Consider the following 26,078-nt stretch of genomic DNA (forward strand, 5'->3'; position numbering starts at 1 on the left):
ATTAGAGGATCCTGAGTATTAGGGAAGTCTATCCCATGTGCAGTTTAAGCACACATGCTGCATTTAGTATTAAAGACACGGCCTAGTTGGGCAGTAAATCATCATGAAGTGGTGTTAAGGTAGCCAGCAGATAAACAGCATTGCTTACAACGAGAACATTGGGAGTGTGTTTGTCATTTTGCGTGAACGTGGCTGCCGCTAAAAGGCTCTCCCATGTACACACTGACCATTTTTTATCTTGCTCACAGAGACATGTTTACACTGACATGTTTATTTCTGACACGCGTGATTCCGGCAAACCAGCAGAGTGTGTCAAGTCCCACATGTTGTTTCAAATCTGCCCTGGGGTTCCAATTTCCAAATGGGAATGAGTGACAGGGTGATTTAAATGCAAACACCTGCCTCTTAAAAACATTCACTACGCTGCCGAGTACAGTAAAATGCATTACTCAATCACGTGTGGCCTGCATCACCAGTTTCTACTACCAGCAGCCTGCACACAAGCAGGCATGAGCTCCGCTGCCGTATCACCCATCCCCCCCCAAACCCTGCTGTGCTGTACCTTCGGAGTGATGGGAGAGGGTGAGCAGGCTGACGCAGGAGGCTCCGATCCCAGAACCGAACACAGTGATGCGGTTGGAGTCGCCGCCGAAGAAGCCGATGTTCTCGCTGATCCACCTCAGCGCCTGGATCTGGTCGAGGAGCCCGTAGTTCCCTTTAGCAGCCTGGTCACCAGTACTGAGGAAGCCTGCGAAAAAAACATACAGGGATTAAGAGATTAAAAAGGTGCACAGATAGAAATCAAATCAACTCATGATTGTTTTACATATTTAAAATGAGCCTTGAACCAGAATAGAGAGGTAGGTAGTCTGCAGGTGGTAGAAGCCTGCATACACAACACAGCTATTCATTTTCTATGTGCACCTGCACATACAAGAGGTTATCCACATTGGCTAACCCCACCCCGATTTTTATCAGATGAAAATCACTCCAGGAGACAGCAGCAGAGAATTCGTGACTTATTAGACTACACGGCTGTTGGTAAAATAGGAGTGTGCGTGACCACATGTCATCTGCACCTTATGGGAAATCAATGGCATGTCTCCCAGGGTGTACACCTATCATCAGATATATTGAGCAGTCCTGATGAAAACCTTAAGAAATCTATGAAAACTCCACGGACGGGGCGGGAGAGAGACAGAAAAAGACAGGATAATAAGGTTTACAATCATTTTGATGCCGCGTACACCTAGATATGGACTATGACCTCATTATATTCCCTATCAGAGTCAGCATCTTCCCCGGGCAGCGTCTGGATTCCCTCTCGTGCTCATGTAGTGCCACATACTTTCAGCCTAAACATTTACAACAGCCACTGTCCGTGCACATTTTCCTCCGTGTCTGTGTAATCTGCTGTATGATGCTTGAGTTGGACAGCGAGCCTCTCTCGGGCACATCCGAGCTCATGTTAACACACCTCCCTCGTGCAGCTGCTCTCCGGGGCCTAAGCCAAACTGAATGATGGGTAATCGAGAGTCGCGGGAGAAGATCAAAGGCAAGCCATCCCCGAAGTCCCCACAGTGGACACAGTGTCCATCAAACACCTGAACGTGCAACCGCGGAGGCAGCTGGGAGACATGCATGGAAACCAAGACCCCTCTCTCTTTAGTGGCAATATCGGCAAACCCTTCACAAGCAATAAATGGGATGGTGGGGAATGTTCGCAGGCTTCAAGTGATGGTCCCTCAGCATTGTTTCTAACATCTATTTCATGGTCTATGCCTCCATGTAATGATAAGCTCTCTGTTTAAGTCCTAAGGGTGGGTGGGAAATAGGAATAGTTTTGATATCAGCAATGCAAAAAAAATGGTTTGTTGTTTGACTCAGGTCAGCCCAATGATGCACACTGTAGATAACACTCAGATAAGAGAGCAGCTGCTCCAGGCTCATTAGCTATTTATGGTGTGTTTGTATAAAACAGGATGCATGTCGGCCGATGCCTACTTATTCTATCTCTTTGTGTGAATCATAAACTATAGAGGGCACAATCTCCTGCCCCAACCTCGGCAGCACACCCCGCCTCCCCCCGGGTGCCTGGTGGCAGCAACAAAGAGGGTGGGCAGGGGAAAGGCCAGGCCTGATCATCGATAGTGGAGAGGCGGTGGCAGAGGAAGCAAAGCAGGAGACAAATGGATCAACAGATGGTCTCCTTCAGACGCATCCCTGAGGATGACAGAGCGGCAGGGCACATGCAGAGAGAGAGCGAGCGGAGGAGACAGGCAGAGGAACAGAGACGGACACGGACGGAGGGGCGACTCGATCCGATTGAAGAGCTTTTTCCTTTTCTGTTTCTCTTGCGGCTGCTCCTCCCGTTCTGTCACAACCAAAGGACAACAGCTTTTACAACCCTCGCCTGGGTGGCTCTGGGGCTGGGGGGGGGGGGTGGGGTGAGAGGAGACATGACTCTCCCAGAATAACCCTCATTTGCGAAATGGTTCACACTTCACCAAGTGTGTGTCAGATGGGTTAAGAAATGTCAGGAGACTGGCAGGTAAAAGGGATTCCGTGCAACTGTTAGCCGAAATGAAAATATATAATAAACATTATCTATTTGGCACTGCGACACGAGTTATTACTAAATGACAAAATGTAAATCATTAGAATTGGATCCCCAGCTGGCAGCGTGGAGCGCAACTCAATAGTCTCATCTGCCGCGACTCTTTGTTTAGCCGTGTTGATTCCTTTGCATCTATAAATGAAACTGGTCATTAAACTGTGCATGGGGAAGACAGTATCTTGGACAGGATGCGCTGCGGGCACCATTTAAAAAAAAAAAGATCTTATAAAGCCGCTGGTTATGTTTTAATTGGAAATGTGACCAAAATTATTTTCTTTGCAAAGCAATTATGATAGCAAAAATAATTGTCATCATGCATAGACTTTTTTTTTATATATATATCTACATATTTATAGCAGTCCTTCTTGTGTTCCTGCATGTGCTCTGCAGGTGTTCAACCTTTCATTTAATGAATAATTTCCTTTGTTCTTCACTTTAGTATAGCTGCTGGCCTTTACGTCAGATATTCTAGAAGAATGAACAGAAACATATTAACCTGTCTCATACTCCAATTATTAAATAGAGACACACATTACATTCACTTTGTCGCTGGTTGTAGTTAGCGCAATATCTCCTCTCTCACCAGGGACTGGATGAGAGATTTCCACATGCAGCAGATGATCCCCGTCTGATCAGCGCTGCGTGGGCTTTGGCTGCACATGAACCGTGATGTGCACTGCACTGTGTTCACAGCTCCCACCTACACAGGACCTTGGGATTCGGGGCTGCCGCTACTTGGTCAGGCTCGTTATGTGCTTGACTGCGTTTCTCAACCTGACATGGAGCAGAGCTGTGCCGGCGTACAATAGGATTTTAATTATAAAATATTTACCGTTATTAAAGGATATTTTTGTGAAATGCGTCTTCATTAGATGCTTGGATTCAAATCAGTTTGCAAATTCTCTTTCATATGATCTGACCAATCGACTTTGGCACAGACAGAATACATAATTGCAGTGTGTCCCAGTCAAGTTAATTCAGAAAATATGAAATATTAATTAAATGGTAAAGAGCTCGAGTTGATCTGATGCTTTTGCAGGAAAGTGAATACAAATTAATTTTTTGAGTGAATTAATTTTCTTCGGTGACATTCTTAATTTTGCCTGTTGTGAGTTGCGTTTACACATTGTCAGACCCAATGACTGAGGCGGGACCTGAGCCTTGCTGTACATCCACAGGAGGAATATCGTAGTCAAATATGATTTGCCTGATGCTTTTTTCTCTCTTAAAAACAAGACAGTGTTTTCTGTACCAAGCTCAAGGTGCAAGGTGCTTCAGTGGAAAACGTTTTGAAGGACAGAGGACGCCGAATATCAAGAAAAGGAATAAAATGGCCTGCAGTTGAACTACAGATGAGAAAATCATATAATGTTTTTTTTTTATGCCAACCCTCTTAAGTCATGTATGCCAAAAACAAAATATATTTAACAAGATCTGTGTAGAAAACAGGTTATGTAAGCATCACATGTAAAAGGTCGTGTCAACAAGAAAGGTCTCTCATTTTCTCAGAGGCCGAAACAAAGATTTTTCCAAATATGGAGCTGAACCTGCCCACACGTGTCAGCTGAAGTATGCATGAGAGTCTCCTATTCACTGCAAACAGGCTGTATGAGTTAATAACAGTGATTCTGGGCACTTTCCTCTCATGGCACAACTGTAATTTGTCCTGACTGATTACATGATGTGTTTTTTGTATCATGCCTCAAAGCTGCTCGGCCTTGACAGTGATGCAGTGCACTCTTGCCGTATGAAGAACCTGTAGTTCCTCCTCCTGGCAGCACAGAGTCAGAGACTCGGAGCTGATCTCAGTCGCAGTGGCAGCGGTGACCGTGGACTGGTCGCAGCCGGGTCAGGTCGCCGCCTGTCACCTTGCATCGCCCTTTGCTGGACCAAACCTTGTGTGTCTGTTGTACAGCTCCCCCCCCCCCCCCCCCCGTGAGGAACCTGGTCGCCCCTGTCACCTTAACATGATCAGAAGGTCGGATAATGTGTGCAGTGTGACAGCGTCCCCTCTCTGCGGTGTTTGAGCTTCAGCCTCCACCGTGCTGCAGCAGACACTCACGTTCCAGGAGACCACGGATCAAATGTACTACCTCTCCATTTCCAGCACAGTTCCAGTAATGTGCCACAATCATGGCATCACCGGAGTATCAGCAGGATAAGAGTTTATTTTACAGGCAGCTTGGAGTGTGCCGCCACGTATTGCATTTTGTGGATTTGGATTTGTGGGTCATCATTTGTCAATAAGCACACGCCACTATCTCGGTCTAAACTAAGCGTCTCTGTTTCCTCCCGAGCCGTGGCAGTGATTTCCTTTAGCCATGCCTCTCAGCATTGATATTGCTCTATTGATTATGATTTAAATGTCTGTTTCCCATACGCCGGGCCCTAACTCACAGTGCAGCGGAAAGAGGTGATGATAATGATCGCTCCGACCCTAGACATCTCTCTTAGCCTGGTCTCCCAGATAATGGAATGTGTGTGAAGTAATGGCGGAGGGCGAGAGAGAGGCGAGGAAGGGTGAGGGAGAGGGCAAAAGCTTGTTATTGAGCTGAAGAGTGAGCTTACACATGGACAGATGGAGGGAACGGATAGGGAGGTGTAGAGGAAATGAGGAGGAGGAGGATGGAAATGACAGAAGTGACGTAACGGAGGGAAAGTTTTCTCGTTTTCTGTTGGATTCATTCTTGCTTCGACTTCGCCTCTTTCCCTGTTTCTTTCTCCCTCTCATCCTCTCCCTCTTTGGGGCTGGCAGTTAACAAGGCTGTCTGTGTCCTCTCCTTTCGGTACTCTCCCGCCCCCGTCTCCCTCTTGCCCTCTCCCTCTATCTTTTCTCCCCCTCTGCTCTTCTCTGGGGAAATAAAGGCCCACACAGTCACAGCCTTGACAGCCTCCCCTAAGAATCCCCAACTACAAAAGAGATCCAACTTCCCCCCCAGCCAGGCCCGGGCTGAATGGGAGCCTCTGGGGTGTGGATGAGAAGCAAAGGGAAAGGGGCCACCCTCCACACAGCCACATAAAGGGCCTGTGTGTCAGGCTCATGATGAGCAAGGGGCATACCCAGCGGTCCATCCACCACACAGGGAGTCATTCCCACAAGATTGATAATTTTTCTCTTTTTTTGGTGGGGTGAAGATTTCAGCACACAGACCAGACCCAAAGATAAAAAAGTGTGGGTGAAGATACGGGGACAGGAGGGGGGGCGTGGGCCTGATGAAGGTGATTTACACTTGGATCAGTGTGCAGCTCCTGTTTACAGCTCGCCGCCCAATAGCACGGCCTGAGCACAGTCGGATCTGAGAGCAGGAGGGCGATAGACATAGAGATACATAGAGGGAGAGGGAGAGGGAGAGGGAGAGAGAGAGAGAGAGAGAGAGAGAGAGAGAGAGAGAGAGATAGAGAGAGGGCAGGCAAGTACAAGAAAGCCTCTTTATGGCAGCCCGAACACTGAAGTCCATTTACCCAAAACCACATGCTTGTATCCGGTGGAAGAGAAAAATAAAGACTTGAGGGCGGAAAAAACTTTGATTGTCACTCCTACAAATGATTACTTCTGTATTAATAAATATAGCATGATGGCCGAATGAGACTAGAAATGGTGAGAAGAGGAATTTATGTATGAGCCCCCGGGTTCCTGCCGGCCTCACCTCAAATCAATATTTAAAGAAAATATCAGATCACCTCGAATGGCGGAAAAGTCATATGATGTTCCAGGGGCCCGACCCTCGACACCGTGCGACTTCAAACTGAATGATAAGGCGCTCGCTAAAGCCCTGAGAATGGGAGCGAACCTGTTGACTCACATAAACCTAAATGCTTCGGCTCGAGTATTAGTTTCAGACACTCGGCATCTGTAGTGACACAGATAGAAGCGGAGTGTGCTGCTGGTATACCGCTCGCATGATGCTGGAGATAGAGCGCCGTGCATACTGTGCACGCTGCATACGGGGCAGAGCCACTCAGATGCAAAATATAGTTTGTGTGCAACAAAGCACTGAAAAAATAAACAAAAGCAAAATGTCAAGATGGAAAATGTGCACTGCACAAAGACCAAAACTCATCTGACACGTGGGAGACAGGGACGGAGAACAGACACTGAAAGTTAGAGCGGGTGGTGCACGTGGCAGCTGCTGCTCGTCCTACATGTGAGTTCGGGGGCTGCTTCATCTGATTGTGTGACGCGTCCCTGTGGTCAGGCGGCGCTTTTCAAGGGCTCGGGTGGACAGCGGCCCTGGCAGCAACTACAAATGAGCAGTTTGCATATGTATGACCCCTGGCATCTGAACGCCACTCAATCAATCACACTGCGACCATGGCAGCGGCTGTCGGCTCTCGCGGCTGTTGCTCCCTTGTGCCTCCCTCCCACTCTCCCTTCAGCATCTCTCCCTATCGTGTCTCCCGTATTCCTGAGTCCTTCTCTCCGCCTCAGATTTTTCCCTCCACGCCTTCTCTCCCCTCTTTATATCTCTTAACATCTTTTGCTTTCAGTGAATACAGCACAGACAGTGGATTCTCAAAGACATCGAAATGCTTTTACATTATGGGAGAATTAGCATCTCGCAGCTGGTACGGAGGCGGCACACGCGCTCCCACGGGGGGAGAGGGAGAGACTGGTGTTGGAGAATCACAACTGTGAGGTTAAGCAGCACTTTGGTTCCACTTGGAGGAACATGCAGAATTTCATGGCCAAAAAAGCTGCCTTTACTCCAGTGTGATATATATATATATATATATATTTAAATGAAATATTCTCACTGTATATCCACCGTCCTCTGTTTAAACACAGCAAAAATGTATGCAGGGTGCCCGGCCTAACGTTCCTGGCCCGTGGCTAGACGAGTTCAAAGACGCGCTGTGAAACATGACAGCAAGTCTGGGTGATGCAATCTGAGGGCGTGGTGAGAAAGTTTAGCACCACCCAGCGCAGGGCGGACGGAGCGGTGTGCAGTGATGCGCTGTGATAGCGCGGAAGAGATCAGAGCTCGGCTTTATCAAAGCACATCAGTGGAGCAGAGTGGGAGAGAAAGGTCATCATTTAGAGGATCTTCAAAGCCTGACTCCTCTCCTCCTCAGGTTGGAGTAGCTCTGATAGCTGGACATAATGAGCTTAGTTTTGCTTGAACCTTCCTCAAGAGAACTTGCGAAATAAGCCGTGGCAGCCGCGTCAGACGGCTTTTATTCCTGATACAGTGCATCCTGTCTCTTCATATTTGTTCATTTGTAAAAACCCTTCCAACTTCAGCTGTATATCAACGGCAGCGAATTAATGGGACATCTGTTTTTCCCGAGGTTTAGCACTGTGGCGTGTACTGTATGAGTGATGTTTTATTTGTCTTCAGCAGAGTATTATATTTTGGGCTACAGACAGCGATGCGGCTGCCAGTGGGGTTGTGTGTTCTGATATGGAAGTTGCTCCAAATTTACAAGAAGCTAGGACTTGATAGGAAACATGCCATTTGATGTTTCTGCATCACACGCTGAAAGAAAAGTTTGTGCCTGATCCGCGATCATCTTACAAACGCTTGTTACGCATGTGAACCCGTCCAGCTTTTACAACCATTCTAGTCTAGTGAAATTGTGCGTTTCTTACTTTAATGTACGGGCCAAAGGGATCACAAGGTTTATATCGTTTTTCTGTTCCTGCTCAAGATTATGAAACACCTAAAAAATATGTTTGTAAAGTATACATTTACAATAAACTCTGACACTGTCATTTACATATATAAACCAACCTGTACCCAACAAATATAACATTCTCATTTGAGTATTATTTGCCTAAAATTATAGTGTCCAACTGTATTTCTTATTAACCCTTTACAAAATGTGTTAATATATCCTGTGAGTGACTTATTTTTAAAGAAAATTATCTTCAGTTTTGTGGCAGAGTACCGAAGACAGGAAGCTAGATGAACTACCACATTGTTGGTTTTGACCATGTTATCAGATTTGTTTTCGATAGAAGAAAAACAGGATATCACACACTTTGTCCTTTAAGCTTCTCAAAGACAGAACAGAGCAAAATGCTTTAAAATTATTTAAAGGAGGTCGTCCACTAACAAGGGCTTCACCATTCTGTGTGCCAAAGTGTCCTTGGGCAAGACAAAGATAGAGATAAAGAAAATGTGCTGCACACAGATGCAATGTGTAAATGTGTGTGAATGGGCAGAACTGGGCTTCGAGTGGACATCAAGATAAGAAAATCTCCATATAAATACAGTCCATTTACCATTTAGTCATAATGCCCCAGAATATGCTAATGCTAGCGGGTCCAGTTCCAGTGAAACATTAGCAGCCGGGTCTAAATAAATCAAATAGAGATGGATTTCAAAATGTTTTTCCCACCAACAAAATACCAGTTCAAAACACGTGATGCCCCAAACCACCAAAGACCAAGGATGGTTTTGGTTTGGAACGTTTAGGAAGTTTATGTGTGCAACCTGTTTGGCTCCGGGCTCTGGCCGTGAGTGTATATGAGAGACTAAATGGGAGTTCCATGGCACCGAGTGTGGATCAGTGGAGTGTGTGAAGAGGAGAGCTTCCAACAGTGTGTGTGTGGGTATGTGTTTGTTTGTGGGTGTGCTCGCGGAGGGGGTTGGTGGGGGGGGGTTGGCTGTATGCAGTGCAGTGAGGGAGGTATGGATATTAATCACCAGGAGGAGCATGGCTCTGTGGCGCCGGGCGGAGATGGATGGGGTGTGAGTGCAGTGATGTCACCCTGACAAATGGACCGGCCATGTTGGCTGAGACTCGCACATCGCCTCTCATTTCAATTAGTTCCTCACAAAACAACCCACCTAACCCCCAATCTGCAGGTTACACACATGCACAACCCCCCCCCCCCCCCCCCGCCCCCTGCAGTACCCCAAACCATGGCACAGCCTTCTAACAAGATGCACCGATCTGTTAGAATACAGTGGAGCTCCTTTAATTAATCTGACTCTATTATGACAGGACTTTTGCTTTCGGTCCCAGCAGCAGCCAGTCACTCATTACCATTTGTATTATCAGCCAACCACACTGACAAGGTCTACGGCCAGCACACTAGCCAGTGGGAACTGGCAGAGGGTCAGGGTGTGTTCACGAACTAAAGACTGGGCACTGCCCGTGCGTTTTCCCACAATATCAATTTAATGAAGTGCCGGAACGATGGCAAGGCGGGCAGTGGCCTGGGCCAGTGGTAATAGCATGCATTTACTCTCTGGTGTGGAAAAAGGTATGAGATCTGGATCAGCCATCATAGCGAGCAGCAGTTCTGACAAAGTGAGTTCAGGTATAAAAGGTGCTCGCCGGTTGTTTATAGCCTTGCTCTCAGAAGCCATGACACTGCTAACTAATGGAGCCGGGCTGATTTCAGAGAGTCGGCCGCCCGTAAAGGAGGTTGTTAAGCTCTGTTTTCAGAGGTCTGACGCTGCTCATCAGAGGCAGTAAGCATTGTTTGAAACTACCACCTGATCTTTGACACTGCAAGACGATCCTCTAAGTCATCCCTGCTAAACTACCTCTCAGTCACCATCTTACTCCTCCAGCACCTTCTCTCTTACTGCTGCCTCCCTCTTTTCTTCTACCTCTGACCTCTGCCTCTCTCTGCTATGATCTCCCTCTTCTTCACTCCAGGAGGACGGTGCAAGAGGATCACTCCGGTGTAGGCTCGGGCAGCCCGGGCCATGTGAGGCTGAACTGGGCTGCGCAGCGCACAGTGGAGTGCTAAGTTGGGGATTTTATCAGAGCCTCCTGGGGCTCCAGCTCCAGTTCCAGCTTAACATCAGTGGTGGGTATCTCTTCATCTCTCTGTCAGAGAATCAGGAGGTTAATACCAACCCTATTGAGAGTGGTGAGGGGGGGAAACTAATTGTGCTGCACACTTAATTTGACCCCATCCAAATCTGCATTTAGCAAATTAAAGACACTAAAAAGGTGCCTCTTTTAAGTGTCTTTTAAAATCTGAGGCTGAAGACAGCAACACAGTTTAATAATTGAGTCCGTGGTGTTTGTGCAACACAGCTCAACAATGCATGGGCGGAGTTTCCTCAAACATAGTGGGAATATCACTTGGGATGTTCTCCCCAGATAATTTACATTTTCGAGTTGATCGCTCAACAGTCGTGGTCAAATTGAGGATGAACAAAAAAATGCTCAGAATTTTTTTTTCCAAGATCTCTCTGCTAATAATGCAGCTATAGAGACAATCCAAAGTTTGTATTGATCCTAACATGACTCCCCATCATAAGATGCTCTGTTATAAATGAAAATCATGAAGAAGAAACAAAATGAATTATAGCTTGAAAAGTGAGTTTTTTTAAAAGAATCTCTGCGTCCTATAGGACAATAGATAGACCCTAAAGCTTATAGATCAAAACTATTAATCATCACACATTAGGCATGATGTCATTATGATGTCATAACGATATCAGTAATGTACATCATATAATATAATAGTAACAGTAACCTTTGCAACCAATAACATTACAGACATAATCTACTACTGATTTATATGAACCAATCATTTGACATCATATGGTGCAAATGAAGTCATGATAATGTCAGTATGAAACAGAACTGTTCCTCTGTTAAAAGTGACCATTGCCTGACAAGTATATATCCAGGGCCCGCTGATGTTTTTCATGTCATGATATAATCAAATATATTGCAAATCATTCAAGATGGGTAACGCAGGGATGCAAATCTATGGTTGTGTGGTTTATTGACAATACCAACCAAGACTGACCATCTTGAATATGTCATTATTGGCATCTTTCCATCTCATCGAAACTGAACCTAGTATGTTTCTGCATATGCAGAGTTTAATACTCCACCTTGTGAGGGTACTCGACTTGCTTGGCTCCACATATTCCTTTGTTGATGAAACATGCCTGTTCTCTTACCCTGAGAACAATCAGGCATGAAAAATGGATGAAAAGCTTTTTGAAATAGTGCTTATGATTACCATAACACTTCTGCAATGGAGGGAGTGGGCCTGTCTAGTATTGTTGCATGTAACACAAAGGCCATGTACTACACAAAAGACACTTGTCCCCATGTCCTTCAAAGGATGACGATATTTTTCTCCCCTTTCAATGGATATTGGAGTCCTGCTTCCACTAAGGGTCCCCGCTGAAGTGTTTCCTTTTTTCATTTCACTTTACCATTCTTCCTTTTAATCTAGCAGCACTAAAGAACTGGGTTCCAACAACAACAAAAAGGTTAGATCTCGCTTTCTGTTTCATCTCGGCATCCTGCGATCCCCGGGGACGTCTCTGTGCTCGTCTGCACTGCTCGGCTTTGGGAGATTGTGCCAGGTCTCTGTTTGTTTGGCTCCCCCCCCCCCACCCCTCTCTTCATTGCGCTAAAATCTGCCTGACACTTCGGCAGCATGGCTCAGGCCCCACAGGAGCTACCGTCAGATAAAATGTCACAGCGGCTTTGTTCCCTGCGCCCCAAAGGCTGTCCAGACGCCCTGTACACCTGAGAGCCAAAGGCCAAAGCACAGAGTGGAGTGAGGTGAAGAGGTGGTGCGGCGACTGAGCTACATCTCGTCTTATTAATTTCTGCCGCCCGTGCCGCCATCACGTTCCGTTTGCTCGCTGTGTTTTATCTTCAATGACAAAATCAATTAGTTTAAATCAATTAAATTAAAGGTTCTAACCTCAAGCACAAATTCATTACACACGGTTCATCAACACGGCTAATTCAGCATTTTTCTACATTACAGGGAGATGCCTGGCATCCTCGCCCACCGCTTAACAAAACAGCTTCTGAGACTCAAACTCTTGACGTCTACAGTCAGACCTGATCCATTTCCCCTCTGAGCAGCGGCAGACCCAGCTCCTGTCTCTGAGCCACACATGACTCGTCTCACTATTTCCCTAACGAGGCTCGAGTGAAAAAGCCAACTGGTCCTCTCGCAGCCGAGCACCAGGGCGGTTGCCACTGTCAGCTCCTGTTAGCTCAGGCCTCTCTGGTTCACGTTTCAGAGAGCGCAAACACACTCATCGCGAAAAAAAAAGGAGCTCATCCAATGCGCCTCCATTCCCCCGGACTCCCTTCCCACACCCCCACCCCCACCACCTTCAATAAATTAATAAAAGAAGGAGCGGCCCTCGCAGGTAATTTGATTAAATACGACATCCCTGCTCAAAAGAGGGTGCTGACGATGCAAATATACGCTGGGACGTTGTCGGAAGGAATTGTCACCGTACTCAAACATGACCCCCGCCCTGGCGGCTCCGCTGTCCCCTCTCCCTCTCCATCAGCTGAACAACGCCGCGCACTCCATTTTCCCAAGGACGTCTGCGAGTGTTATTAGATGAAAAATGCTCTGCGCTCCAGATTACTGGGCTTGTCAGTCGCCTAATTTGATGCAATCCCCACCAGATCTCTTCCCTTAACCGAGTTTCTCTTTGCTTTATTCGATGGCAGACGTTCGTGAGTTCATATGTTTTGAACCGTGGCAGCGCGCCTCATGAGCCCATGGGCTTATCTGGGGCACATGCTTGTATTTTCAAAACAGACGTAATGTAAAACAACAACACGAGCGTCGACATTTATTATCCTCCAAAGAAGTAAAGGAGGTGTGACCAATTTCTGCCAAATGTTCTGAGGGAATTATATTTGCATTATAGGAAAAAAAAAAAAAAAAAAAAAGTTTCTTTGTAATTGTAATCAAAGAGACTGAACCAATGTGATAACGTTCCATTTAATATAAAGCGTATATTCCCATTTGCCCTGGTGAACTCTTTCATCGCTTTCTCTGTGTGTGTGCCATCCCCACTGTCTCCTCTTCTCCCTCCAGGCCTGGGAGGGCTGACTAAAGTTGGGAGGGGATGTATTGAGCGGCGATGTATGAACAAAATGACAGTGTCACCTCAGTCAGAGGGGAAACCACTCATTATACAGATTGCTTTGTGGTGGTTGTGGGCAGTCAAGGCCAATGTCACCTCTCTCTCTGAGTCTGGCTCGCTCTCGCCGGCCTGACACACTTTGTCGGTAGCTCTGTGCTCTTCCGAGTCAGTCTGCCTGGAGGTTACAAGGCGGGTTTACTGACTCAACAGCGATGCCAATAATGGGGGAGAAATGGACACGTTCAAATGGAAGGAAGGATACTGAATCTTATTAGCGGGACATCTTGTTTCAGTCAATGCTCCAGTCACCCCTCTGGCTCTTTGATAGCATCAGCAGCAAACGGTTGGCATGTGCAGAACAGATATAAAGCCAATTGTGTTTATCGAATCACCCCCACCCACACACACACACACACACACACACACACACACAACCAAAAAACCCCACATCTATTCCTTCACTTGAGCGTCCACTAACGGCCTGTGCTATGGATAACGCTCTGTAATGTCTGTTAAAGCTCTCTGCGGGGCCATCAAGGCATATGCTGATGACAATACTTTCCTCTTGTCTCTGACAGGTTAACTGCACCGCAATAGCTCCCACATTTGGAAGCAGGTGGTTAACGGCTCTTCCTGTCTCTAGCCCGGGACAACTGGGCCAGGCTGTGGCTCATGGTGCTCAGCGTTGCTACCTGTAGCATCCTGCGTTGCTGTGGCAGATGTCTACCGATCTGAGCTCCTGAGATGAACCTTATCTCCTCGCAGCCCGAGAATCCACCCTGCCGTCCTGCGGATCGGCTCGGCGGAGAGCCTTGAGTGGCAGGCCCCTGCTCTAATTAAACCGGCAGAAGCATTAGTCCCAGCTTGTGAGCAGTTTTCATAATTACCTGCACAATTCATTCATTATTTTACTTAACGAGGTCGCTCGATGGCCAAACATGCAGTGGACTGGAGGCCTAATTTGGGGAAATGCCATAAAGATATTTGATACCTGAGGTATTTTTTGCCCGAGCCACCTGCAAAGCTTCTGGGTGGATGACAGGGGATCAGGAATAATGACTGAATATTTAGTCTCATCGAGTTTTGAAGTGTCTGCTGGTGATCTAGGCAAGCAGATCAAATTGCATTCCTACCGCAGTGTCCGTTCGGTTGAAATGTAAAGTAAGTATGACCTTTCTAAGCTCCTTAATTCAGCTAAATTGGCTCCAGAGGAGGCTAATTTAGCTTTTTACAACATGGTGGGGAAATGGGCACTAGAGCAGTGGTGCCCCCAGCAAATGGCCCTAGACTTGTTTACTCGGAAACAATGTGTTGACTTTGTATCTTTAAAAGCCGAGATTTTGCATGTTCTTAAAGGCCTCACATCCCCCGCCCCCCCCCCCCCCCCTATTTATCCTCACCACTATAATAATAAATTCGACTAAAATTTTGACCACAGTGGTATTGTTAGTAAATGTAAATGGTGGTGCACATTAAAATGCAAATGAAGCTTGCAGTATGCACGGCAACCAGTCAGCGTTTTATAATCCTGCATGAAAAATGCTACCTTAAAGGAGGCACATGCATTTGGATGCCAGGAGTAGGATACCAAATCATAGGGGACTCCACTCACACCCCAGCGTGCCTGAGCCGGGGAGATAATTGATACACAATTCATGTCTGAAATGATGGGGGTCGGTGATCAATTGAGACTGGTGTGATACAACCCAGCAAAATTATTGAGTCGGGAGATAATCTGTCTTGATGCAGCCCTTATACTATTTATGATAATGCATATCGTTCCATATTCTCATCCATACGTAACAGCTGGATGCGCTGATCACAAGCAAACCCTAAGTCATCCCTCCGATACGTTCATACTTCAGGGAGAAGAACAGGAAGGTGAATCGTTCTCCATGTTTATCGGTGCTGTCTGGTGAAAATCTACTAAATCCAGCCCGGCTGATTGTGACATTTCGAGTGAGAGGATTACAAGCTTCCTGTGTGAGTCACGAACGACAGTGACACGCAACCTCAAATCAGAACTCGACTTACAGGGTCTGACACCTTTAACAGTTCAACTAATATGATCTGTGTCATTGAGTTTCTGCCACTCGGGAATCCATATCCATTTTAATCCCTGTCGAGCATTGTTAACCTGATAACTGCTATATTAAGCAGCAGATATGCTGCCTCAGAGAAAGGTACTGTAGGTTGCCGGTGGCAAAAAGCCTCCAAGGAATGCATTAGGCTCACAGCATTGTTAACATGAAAAATGAATTCAATTACACACATGTTCTTGTGTAGTATTCTGCAGTTCTTGTATTGTTGATTTCATTAAATATTTATGGGGAGCTGAGGCCTATTTTCATGGATGTATTACTTACACTGGTGCATGCTCTGCTGTGCATAAGTGAAATGGTGGCCATGTTTATATAAGGCTTAGCTCACTTGTAGCTGGGTTACTGCTCGCACACTGGTGTTGTCACTGCTGTGTTTGCAGCACAGCTTGCTGTTGACTTAAGGACGACTGCGTTGTGGGGAGAAAGATTAGAATATACAGAGTAAAGTATACGACCAATCTGCAGCATTGTGGCAAAGTGTAACGCATTTCAAACAAAGCAGCATGCGTGGCGCTTCCGGCTCAGAGATAGCACATCTCCAAATCAGACAAAAGCCAGAGTAAAGCCACTTCCTCTGCCTCCACTCTCAGGAAATAGAATAGTATTACCAGACGTGTAACTTCGCTCCAGTGACCCAGAAACACATATTTCTAATTGTTCTAGGTGGCCTCTGGGGCTTCCTTTAAAGAGCTACGACCTCTTTACAATCAGACCACAGCGCACGGCCCATCAGAACCCAATGGAGAGAACTGAGTGAGTGCGATCCCCTCAGGCATGGGAGTACTCCCCTGAGCAGAGGACTCCAAATGCCAACTCCATGTTTGTCTCCTGGTCATGTTTTATGTGGTTTCATCGACGCAAGCGTCTGTGTCAGTCAAACATCCGAACACAGGCACACATTCACACCCCCACACGCACAAGAGTCAAACGCCCTCAGACAGGTCTATTTGTTCGCCCTATCCCCTTGAAAGTTCACCCGAGACCAAGCGGAGGCAAGATGGACTGCGTTTGCTTTTTCTTCTTCCTCGGCAATCTAATAACAACGGACTGCAGTGATGCAGCATGGTCAGGGCTCGGTCCAAGGTCACTCTCTGCGAGGTCCGCGGCTGAGATGTCGTGCTCGGAGGAGGGGCGGGGAGCGGCGAGCACACGGACAGTTAGATGAGATGAGACCCCAGATGCAGGAGCCCGCTCCGATTTCTGCATAATATGTTTATAATTGGGAGAGGTAAGCACGGTGCCATTTGAAATGTTGAAGGTGCTGTTGATAATTAGAGGCCCAGGAAAACAGACAGACCCTTTTTTCCAGAGTACAGTAAGAGGCTGGTGCAGCCTCTGCTCAGATCCATGCTGATGCTGTGAAAAGCACCTCAAACTGTCGAGACATTATGTAGATTTTCATACGTGCAATATCCGATCTGATCCGACTACGATGTTTAATGTGAAAACAGCGCCACTGCTTGTTTTGCCTTGCTGTCTTTTTTAAATAACCTGGCGACGTTTTGAAAATATTATCCACTGGAGTCCTCTCAATCTGTTTTCTTGGGGACATGTCAGGGGCTAATTGTTAAGAATTGAGTTATTGAGCCGTATGCCCTTCTCCGAGCCCAGAAGGACTAGCACCAATACAAATAGCTCCCCCACGCTATTGGAATTCCACTGGAGTGCCCCTGACTTACCCCAGCCATAATATTGTTCTAATAATTGGAGCTCGCAGGCCATCAAATATCATGTCAGTATGTTCAATTGAATCGGACAAGGCAAAGGGATGGACACGTGCATTTGCAATTTTCCCGTAGTCCAAGTTGCATTCCTCCGCTCTGTTTGCGATGATGGGAAATCTTGAAGGGGTGAAAGCATTTTGCTATTTGTCCTCTGGCTGACTTTTATGTACGATGCTATGCAGGACTGTTACGACTTGCACAGGACTACAAACAAGTACACCTGCAAACATTATGCACAACCAATCAATTGGCTCCAAGTACAAACGTTGTCATTTCACCTGCCTAACAAATGGAAAGGCCTCGGCGATAGCTGCACCAAAACACTGTAATTGGATGTGAAATGTAATCAGGTAATTTGATAGGATTAATTTTGATAGTGTTCTGCTCAAATTGAATAGTTGACACGGCGGACGAGGGGTGTCAACCGCCTGCTTGTCGCATTCTGCAGGCGTCACGGCAGCACTGACGTGATGAGAGTCGTATCACTGCACATCAGTGAAGGCGGCGGATTACTTTTTGTGGGAGACTGCTGACTTGGCACGCGGCAGAATGAGGCCGAGCGACGGCAAGTGGCCGAGCCAGATGATAATGAAAATAGTTGTGATAAAGATGTAATGGATGTGGGATCGGCGGGAAAAAAAAACACACAACAGTCAGGAATAATATCACGGGGAAGGTGTGCGGCACGGATTGACTTGGTGCGATTGTGCACGAGGCAATCAGCACTTAAAAAGCAACACATCCCCGCTGACTGATTTTGCGCACGTTGCTCTTATCACAGGCAAACAGGACAGCGGCAGCGATGGGTCCCATCAAACAGTCGCCATTCAGAAGTGTTTGAACAAGTTTTAAAGCATTTCAAGTGCAAACTGAGTTTAATTAGAATGGCAGCCGATTAACGCGGCGGCGGACAAAGACGAGTGTCCAAAAGAATATCAACAGTGTCTCAGTCTCAGTGTGTCGGGCTGAGCTCTTCACATCAAATGGGACTAACGCGGCCGTACATAAGAAAGTGTGACTAAAGAGATTAAACTAATTAATAGAATAAACGTTTCGGACGGTTCTGTTTGTTTTTATTTTTGAATTATTTTCCAAGCTGGTCTATAATCACTCTGCAGTGCATGCGGGTGCATATGCTGCTTAGTCAAGTGAGCGTGTGCCTCTGCTGGTTTGCTGCTGCGTGATTGATTGATTGATTTTTATTGTCAATGTGCTTAGATTTAAAAAAAAAAAAAAACACACACACACATAAAAAACAAGCAAAAAAATAGACCATTCTGTTGTTTTCTAAAACCTGGAAACCAAAGGTAGCTAATTCAAGATGCGCTCAACAATCAAACAACCATTCCATTCTGTCATCATCAGAACATTTCTGGATTTTCAACAGACTTTTCATTTCTTATAGATTTCCTTCACCCATTAAATGAAGGGCAATACAGAAGCAAATTGGATTAATGTTAAACTATTGTCCTGAGGTTTGTTTTTTAATCCACCTTCGAGGACCAAAGGAAGGATTCCTGTTCTCAGCTGTGCTACTATAAACCCTTGACTCCTCCATAACTTTACTGCAACGTCAGATTCAGTAACAGACGTGTGCTTGATTTGAAGTAAATGTGTTTTTTTTACACAATATCAGTCAGCATTTTTCTTCAAATGTAGCAAGTCACTTTCCTCAAATTGTGTTCAAGCTGCATAATGAATTAGCTCTTTACATTCATTTGAATTCAGCTTCCTCAAAAACAGCTTGACGCTCGGAAGCCCATGGAGAATTGTGTGACTTACTTGTTTGCACATGTTTGAATGATGGCTGTAACTCAACAGAAAACACACTGATTTTGCATGTGTCGTTTTGGTCGCCTTGAAAATTCCGCGTCTGTTTCTCCCAGCAGCAGCTAAGTGCTGTAATTGCTGAGTGTCAATGTGCTAACTAGCTCTGCATCGCTCCTCCGTGCTCCCATGGTATACAATATACCCGATGGGGGAACGTGAATAATAAAGACTTCAAATGACAGGCACGCAGCGGGGTTAATGATAAAGGTCAACTTGCCAGCATGCAGCCAGTGAGAGTAAAGGGCAAGTGGCATGGGGTCACTACTCACATGGGCTCGTGGCCAATATACGGGAGGAGGACCCGCACTTCTCCAAAATACCAGATGAGAGCCGCCCCTCCGCAGCTACCGTTCCCCCGAGCGGCTGCCATGTGCTGCACACTTCACTGACGCTTTTATTAGCCTGCTACGTCGTGTTAGTGATGAGAGAAACTAATACAATTTGAAATGGGAAACCACAGCAGGGCTCGTATCTGTGTAAACAAAACAGGAACAGATGAGACCTCCGAATATGAGGGGAGCAGTCTCGCAACAGTGCGCCTGTGAGGTTGTGGATTCTTCAGTGTGTTTCCAGGGCAGCAACTGCGCGATTGAACAACATCCGGTAAAGAGACAGCGCTCCAGAGGCCCAGCGTCGGTTTGACAGGCAGCTCCGCGGAGAGAATGTCAGGGAACACCTGAAGCCACGCACCGCCAACAAGACGTCCAGGATTTATCAACACATTACACCGCTGTTATTCATGAGGAAACTGGCATTCAGCAGAACCTGACGCTCACATCTGTCCCACATGATATTTACAAGAATCCCTTGAACTTCTCCTGCCTGCGAGGAACAAAGCCTCTCTCTGTTCTACAGCATAATCTCAATTAAGCTCTGCTGTTGATTAGGTACCTGGTGCACAGTTTTTGAAAAAATCAGCACAGAACGGAAAGCGTGGACGGAAAAAAAGCAGAATCCAACAAGATGAAGGTTTTAAACGATACTTCAAAACCATGTCCTTCTTTTCCCATTAACTTCAATTTACTCTATGTTTTTAATTACTTTTCACTTTTTATCTATATTTCAAATTGAACATCTTGTTCAATATCATCCAAAACATTTTTATGGTGATACGGCAAGTTCTATTTGTGATGTATAATCCATTCATGAGTTGGCCCTGAGATCTCAATACACTACAAAACAAAATGTCTTGATCAAAACACATGAAAAAAGCTACAGGTGGAACGGGTGATGATTCAAATAATTGCAGTGATTTAGTGTAAATTGTGATATAGATGTTTTCTCAATTTCCTTGTGTTTTGTCTGATTTCACGTGTTTGCTAAAGTTGCTGTGCATTGAGCGCTCAGGGCCACCGTACTTTAAGCTCTTTTTGCTGGAAAGCCAAACCCTTCAAGTAAAAGCTTAATCCTCTGATGAACCTAACAAATCAATTTAAGTGATAATAACATAAAACTGTGCAGCATCAACATTTTACTTGAGTTAAAAATTGTACATTTCCATTTTTAAAAGAATGTCTTGACTTGCTTTACACACACAATACTGCATGAAAAGAAACTCCTGGTTTGACCTGAATCCATTTCCCTGTTTTTCTGGTATTTTGGTTTATGTCCCCTCTTTTTTCCCCAGGTTATTTACCGACGAACCATGTCAGACTTGCTTTGTAAATATGTAATTTTCAGATGAAGTGTTAGATATCAACCATCTGCAATACTTCCCTTCCTCTGTAAGCTGCTTTGTCATGATGTTATATCATTTCCCTCCTTTAGGCTGCTGTTGATACATAACTTTCTTTTGTTGTTGATGTTGTTGTTGTTGCCGTTGTCGCTCCCAAAAAACACACTGATGAGAAATTTGGAATTCTGATCATGAGGCACCAAAGGCAGGATGGGATTCAGGTGCGTAGCTGTGCACTGCAATCCAAACTATCAAACTCAAGGATTTCTCTACTAGCGCTGAAAACACAATTTTTAAATTAATGTTTTTATTTCTCTGAAATTCAATTCTAAATCTCTGAAAAATGAAAGAAAATACAGTTGTATTACTTCAAATAAATAAATACACTATCTCAGCAATATTTAACACTGTCTTCTTTGTGTTTCAGCTGTTTAACTGTGATCACGTTTTATTCAACTCCATTAAGTTAAACCACCTCATGTCATGTCTGCTGTCCATGGTGCTGAATCTGGGGCTGTCCTGGGTGATCCCCAGATGGGCGGGGATCCCTCTGGGATTCCTGCCCATCAGCTGGCCAATGGTTCGCTTTAACTGATCATCACTTGCCACATCTGGCAGGCTCACTCTGTTATACCTTATTGCTTCTGATCCATGTTGCTGATGCTGGGAGACACCAGTGCCAAGCTCCGTCTAGTCCCTCATGTCAGAGAGCTACTGAGTCAGCTCTGTCCTTTACCTCCGCCAAGGAGCTTGTGTTTTCATATGCGTTTGTCTGTCTGTTAGTTTGTTTGAACTACTGGAAGCTTAGCACAAAACTAGGTGAAAGGATGTGGTCTGGGTCACGGAAGAACCTGTTCAATTTACGGGACCATGCTTTTTTTTCTAAGCATTTTTCAACATTTCTTTAACAGAATAATTGATTGATCTTGATTTTTTTTTGGAACTGACATGTTGGGATCAGCTCAGTGTGGTAACAGATTGAGAGTTTAACTTACAAAGAAAAAAATATGACTTAAAAAGTTGTTAAAATTCCTGAACTCTACTGTTATACATAACCTTGTGAAAACATTTCAGAAGATGTTGACCAGTTTGAAAACTTGTAGTATCGCTACAAATTCAGTAAAGGCTGCTACAGTTTGTGTACTCTGCTGTATCCCAGAATGCAAAGCATACCCGGCTGCAGGAGCCTCTGAGGTCAAACCTCCACCTGGTTGTTAGGAAGAAGTTTTGGAAGATATTTGAATCTTCCAAAACAAGTCCTCATACCTGGAGGGCAAGAGCTGCTTAGGTCAAAGTTTCTATCCACATCTGCTACTAAGTAGAAAACGGATCAGGTTCATGATATTGCGATGCCCACATAGAGTTAAAATTACAACCTCCTCCCTAACCCTGAAATGACAGAAGTTACATAAGCCGAAAGCAGTCAGGCAAAAGTATAGTGTCCACAGAATTCCTTGTGTGCTGGCTTACTACAAGAAAATCCTTCCAGCATGTGTCTTAACTCTCTACATTACCCTCCAGAGAATTTTTTCCTCCTTGTTAATGGGGCTGAAAAGAATGGACGTGCAGAGGAGATGGTGGGAAATCCCACTTGGATCAGTTTGATACCAATCAAGGCTCAACATAGTGAAGGAGATGAATCTGGACTGAAGTTGGGATATAGCCCACCTCTGTTTCACACTGCGTGTGGATCCCTCCAGGCCCAACCTATCCCAGGATTCATCAGTGAGGTTTTAAAGAGGTAATGGTGTTGGCAAGCAACAAGAGTAGTATTATGCTTCAACTCAATGGACAGCTATCGGAACATATGTTCAAAACCAAGGGGTATTGATACTTTCTTATCTCTACCAGGGAAATTGAGGCGAAAATGTATGAAATCAGCTTTTAAAATGGTATTTGCTCAATGTATAATAACACCTGTCATGGCGCCCCACGTTTTTTTTCCCATCGTCCTGCTGTGGGTGCATTGTTTTTTAAGTAACAGTATCACTCTTAGTATCTGGCTGTGTAATCTGCTAAATGAACAGCACCTTTGTTATCTGGCATCTTCCTCAAAGCTCCGAGCAGTCACGATTCTTCCTGAGCGGGCATGACTCTCACTCCTGTCTCATTTTAATAACAGCAGACTCCTACTCTGGAGGTGTGATTAAAAGCATTTGTGACCGGGCCTTGTTCACATGCTGTCCCTCGCAACCTCCCTCGCTCTGACTGTTGCAGATCCGCCCACTGTACCGGTGCATCGCACGTTGTTACCATGCGCTCCCCCTCCCCCCCTCCCTACTCTCCCCCCCCCCCCCTTGCCGTGCTGCCTACTGTAATCCATTATTCCAAAAATGTCCACCTACTTTTGCTAAGCAATCCCCTCCACTGCCGCCTCCAGTGCCACTCTTTAACCAGCCACGCCCCTTGAGGGTTGTCGCTAATCCAACCTTATTCTCATCCCCATTCCTCTCCTCGTACTTTTACCTTGTCAATTCAACATCCTGCTCCACTCACCCTCTCCAGTCCCCCCTGCCCCCCCGCCTCCGTGACTCCTTCCGCAGCAGCACTTCTCTGGTGGCAGCTGCGGAGAGTGCCTTGCACCCAATGCGAGGACTGCTGACCTTGGCGGTTAGGCTTGGCCGCTGCTATGATTAATGCCCTTACAAGACAAGAAGCAAGTTCCTGTACCTGCCTGGCCAACATATATCTTCTTACACACATCACTCCTGTGTCAGGACACATCTGATGATGGACAAATCGTAACCTTCTTGCTGTGCCGGTGCTCTAATCCTCAGCCTACCTACTCCTCACAATGCTGCGGAAGAAAAGACAGAAAAAGGAGGGACCATTCACACACCTTTTTTTTTCTTCAGCGCAGAAATGATCAAACACGACGCACTGGGCTCATCTGGAAAGAGTACATGCTGGCTTCCGTTCGATAAGCCTGTTACCTGTATGTATTTGGCCCCGAGGAAGAAGAAGTGTCTCTCCATGTGTGCTTGTGTGTGTGTCTGGTTGTGAAGTTAAAAATCCCTCAAGGACAAATGCACTAAGAAGAAAAGCTGTGCTGCCATTAGGAGCCCCGCACTCCCTCCTAGAGGAGAGTACAAAGCAAAACAAAGCATTCAAGCCATGAATCACCGCAGATAGATCTTTCATGGACCATAAACAAGAATCCCGATACGAGTTGGCAATAGACTGAAGTTATAAGTCTGACAAATACAAATATTCACCGTCGGGGTGTATAATATATCTCGCCCATTCCATCTTCTGACAGACCGGTTCAGAGACTTCATAGAGAGATGTACTCTTTTCATTTAATTGATTTTCCGACTCTGCGTCAATATCTCAGTAAAGAAACAAAACAGTAATTTGCTGTTCCTATTACCCCGACCGCAATGTTTACTTCTGAAGCATTTTGTGTCCCTCCATGTACTTTAGTTTTCTAATGCTAATGGTCTGAATCATTTTCTGCTACAGTTTGATCTGTTTTACTCTTTACTTAATTTGTGTCCAGAACCTTTCAGACGTAAAGAAATCTCCTGTTCATATAGACAAAGGGAGAACGACAGTGGTTTCATTATAACAGCCACATGTTCCCCGGTCATGATGTTGTGTGGCTAATACGTTATGCAAAAACACATTAAAGGTTGAGGGGACCCCTCAATTTATATCCTTGAGAAACCAAGGTCACTTTGCAATTGCCGGGCAATAAACCAGTCCACACATGACTAAGTATTGAAGGTCACACAAAAGCCCCGGTTGCTGTGGATATATTTTGGGATTTACTGGTGTGGCTATTAAAAGGGCATCTGGCTCGGAAAGCAAAGGCGGAGGCCAGCTAGGGATTCACACACAACTCAGCCACATCTATTTATGCAAGTTAAAAGACTCGGTCCCAAAAACCAAAGGTGAAAGAACAGCTTCATCACGGCATTGGCAACACTTGCCACTGTGCCCGCACGGCCTTATGAAATGTCGCCGCATGCTTTATTTGACTCTCGAACACAAACACACTCAATTTAAGGGCCACTTGAAAATATGAAAAAAAAGTTCTGGCAGCTGGGGGCATTACCTGAAAATTGCAGCTCTGGCCCTAAATCAGTGTGAGCTCACATATTGCCGAGGTGGAATTGGAAATGCCATCTCTTGTTCCTGCACAGCGTCATTTCTGTGGGAGAGCGAGAGAGCTGCTGGGTAAATATTAGTCTGCTGTCTTGGAGGAGCCACTCAAATCTTCATTTTCCAAAGAAAAAAACAAACCTAAAGTTTTGTATTGTGTTCCACCGGACCGAATAATGTTGATGATGCAAATGAAAGCTTCGCGAGGAGCCCAGCCTCCATCAGGAACGGTAAAGGTCAAACATCCAGCAGTAAAGCATCTCAACCTCAGACACTGACACGAGGCTGACATTTCCCTCCAGTGAACCGCCGCTCCATCTGTGCACTTCATACTGCCGTCGTAGGTTGAATTGTTTCCATTTTTACACGAGACACTGCGGAGGAACCTCTTGACCAGATGAAAGCAATTGTCGGGTTAGCTCTTTGATGTCTTTGTGATGCATATTTACTGTTTTTTGCAAAAGTGCTGCAATCATCTAAACATGTTTTCATCTCAGGGCAGCGCTACAGCGGATGCTTGTTCCCCCGCACAGTGAAAAAGCACCACTGTATCGCCGAAATTGATTTCTTAATGTCACAGTTTTTCTCAAATGTCATGCTTATGAAATATAATGAGCTTTGTTCTTGTTTCAATTTGCTGGGAGATGAAAGAGAAGGACAAGTCATTAACGGTACATCAGCAATCTGAGTTCAAGTCACAGTGCTGAGAGGAGACCTGCTGTTCGCTCTGTGTAGAACATCTTAACACAACGTTGTTATGAGGATTCGGAACATGTGGTTACAGACGTCAAGTGACACAGCCCATGAAACCTCTTGATCTCTTTTGGTTACGATTCAAAGCAACTGGGTATATCTTTTAAAAAAATGCATTTCAGGGAATATTTAATGTGGGAATGGACATCAGCAAAATCTGAAAGTTGGAGAAAATCAAAACTGGAAAAAGTTTTGAGTCCTAGCTGAGGGGTTAGGGCTGACCATGTCGAAAAGAGAATTGAATCAGAATCCACTCGGCCAAGATACTTGATTCTGTGCGATCAAAGAAAAAATAATTTACCTCAAAGCCTCTTTAAATTCAGCTGCCAGATTGAATCCATATTTCACTCTCCAGTTTTTTAACTATGATTTATTTTTGATTGAGCAGATGTAGCCAATGAGGCCAAATGAAAACAAATCAACTCACAGCTGTTC

The 26,078-nt window shown here is 45.4% G+C and overlaps 1 protein-coding gene across 2 annotated transcripts in view; it reads right to left on the reverse strand.

The window, feature by feature from the left end:
* Positions 1–26,078, reverse strand: part of LOC133958307 (neuroligin-3-like) — a 95,296-nt gene that overhangs the window by 40,074 nt on the left and 29,144 nt on the right. For both annotated transcript variants that reach the window (XM_062393030.1, XM_062393031.1), the window contains one exon: positions 563–748. In XM_062393030.1, the coding sequence (XP_062249014.1) occupies positions 563–748 (186 nt within the window). The remainder of the gene's footprint in view (positions 1–562; positions 749–26,078) is intronic.

Source organism: Platichthys flesus, chromosome 8 (genome assembly GCF_949316205.1).
Source record: "Platichthys flesus chromosome 8, fPlaFle2.1, whole genome shotgun sequence".
In the NCBI taxonomy this organism is placed as follows: domain Eukaryota; kingdom Metazoa; phylum Chordata; class Actinopteri; order Pleuronectiformes; family Pleuronectidae; genus Platichthys; species Platichthys flesus.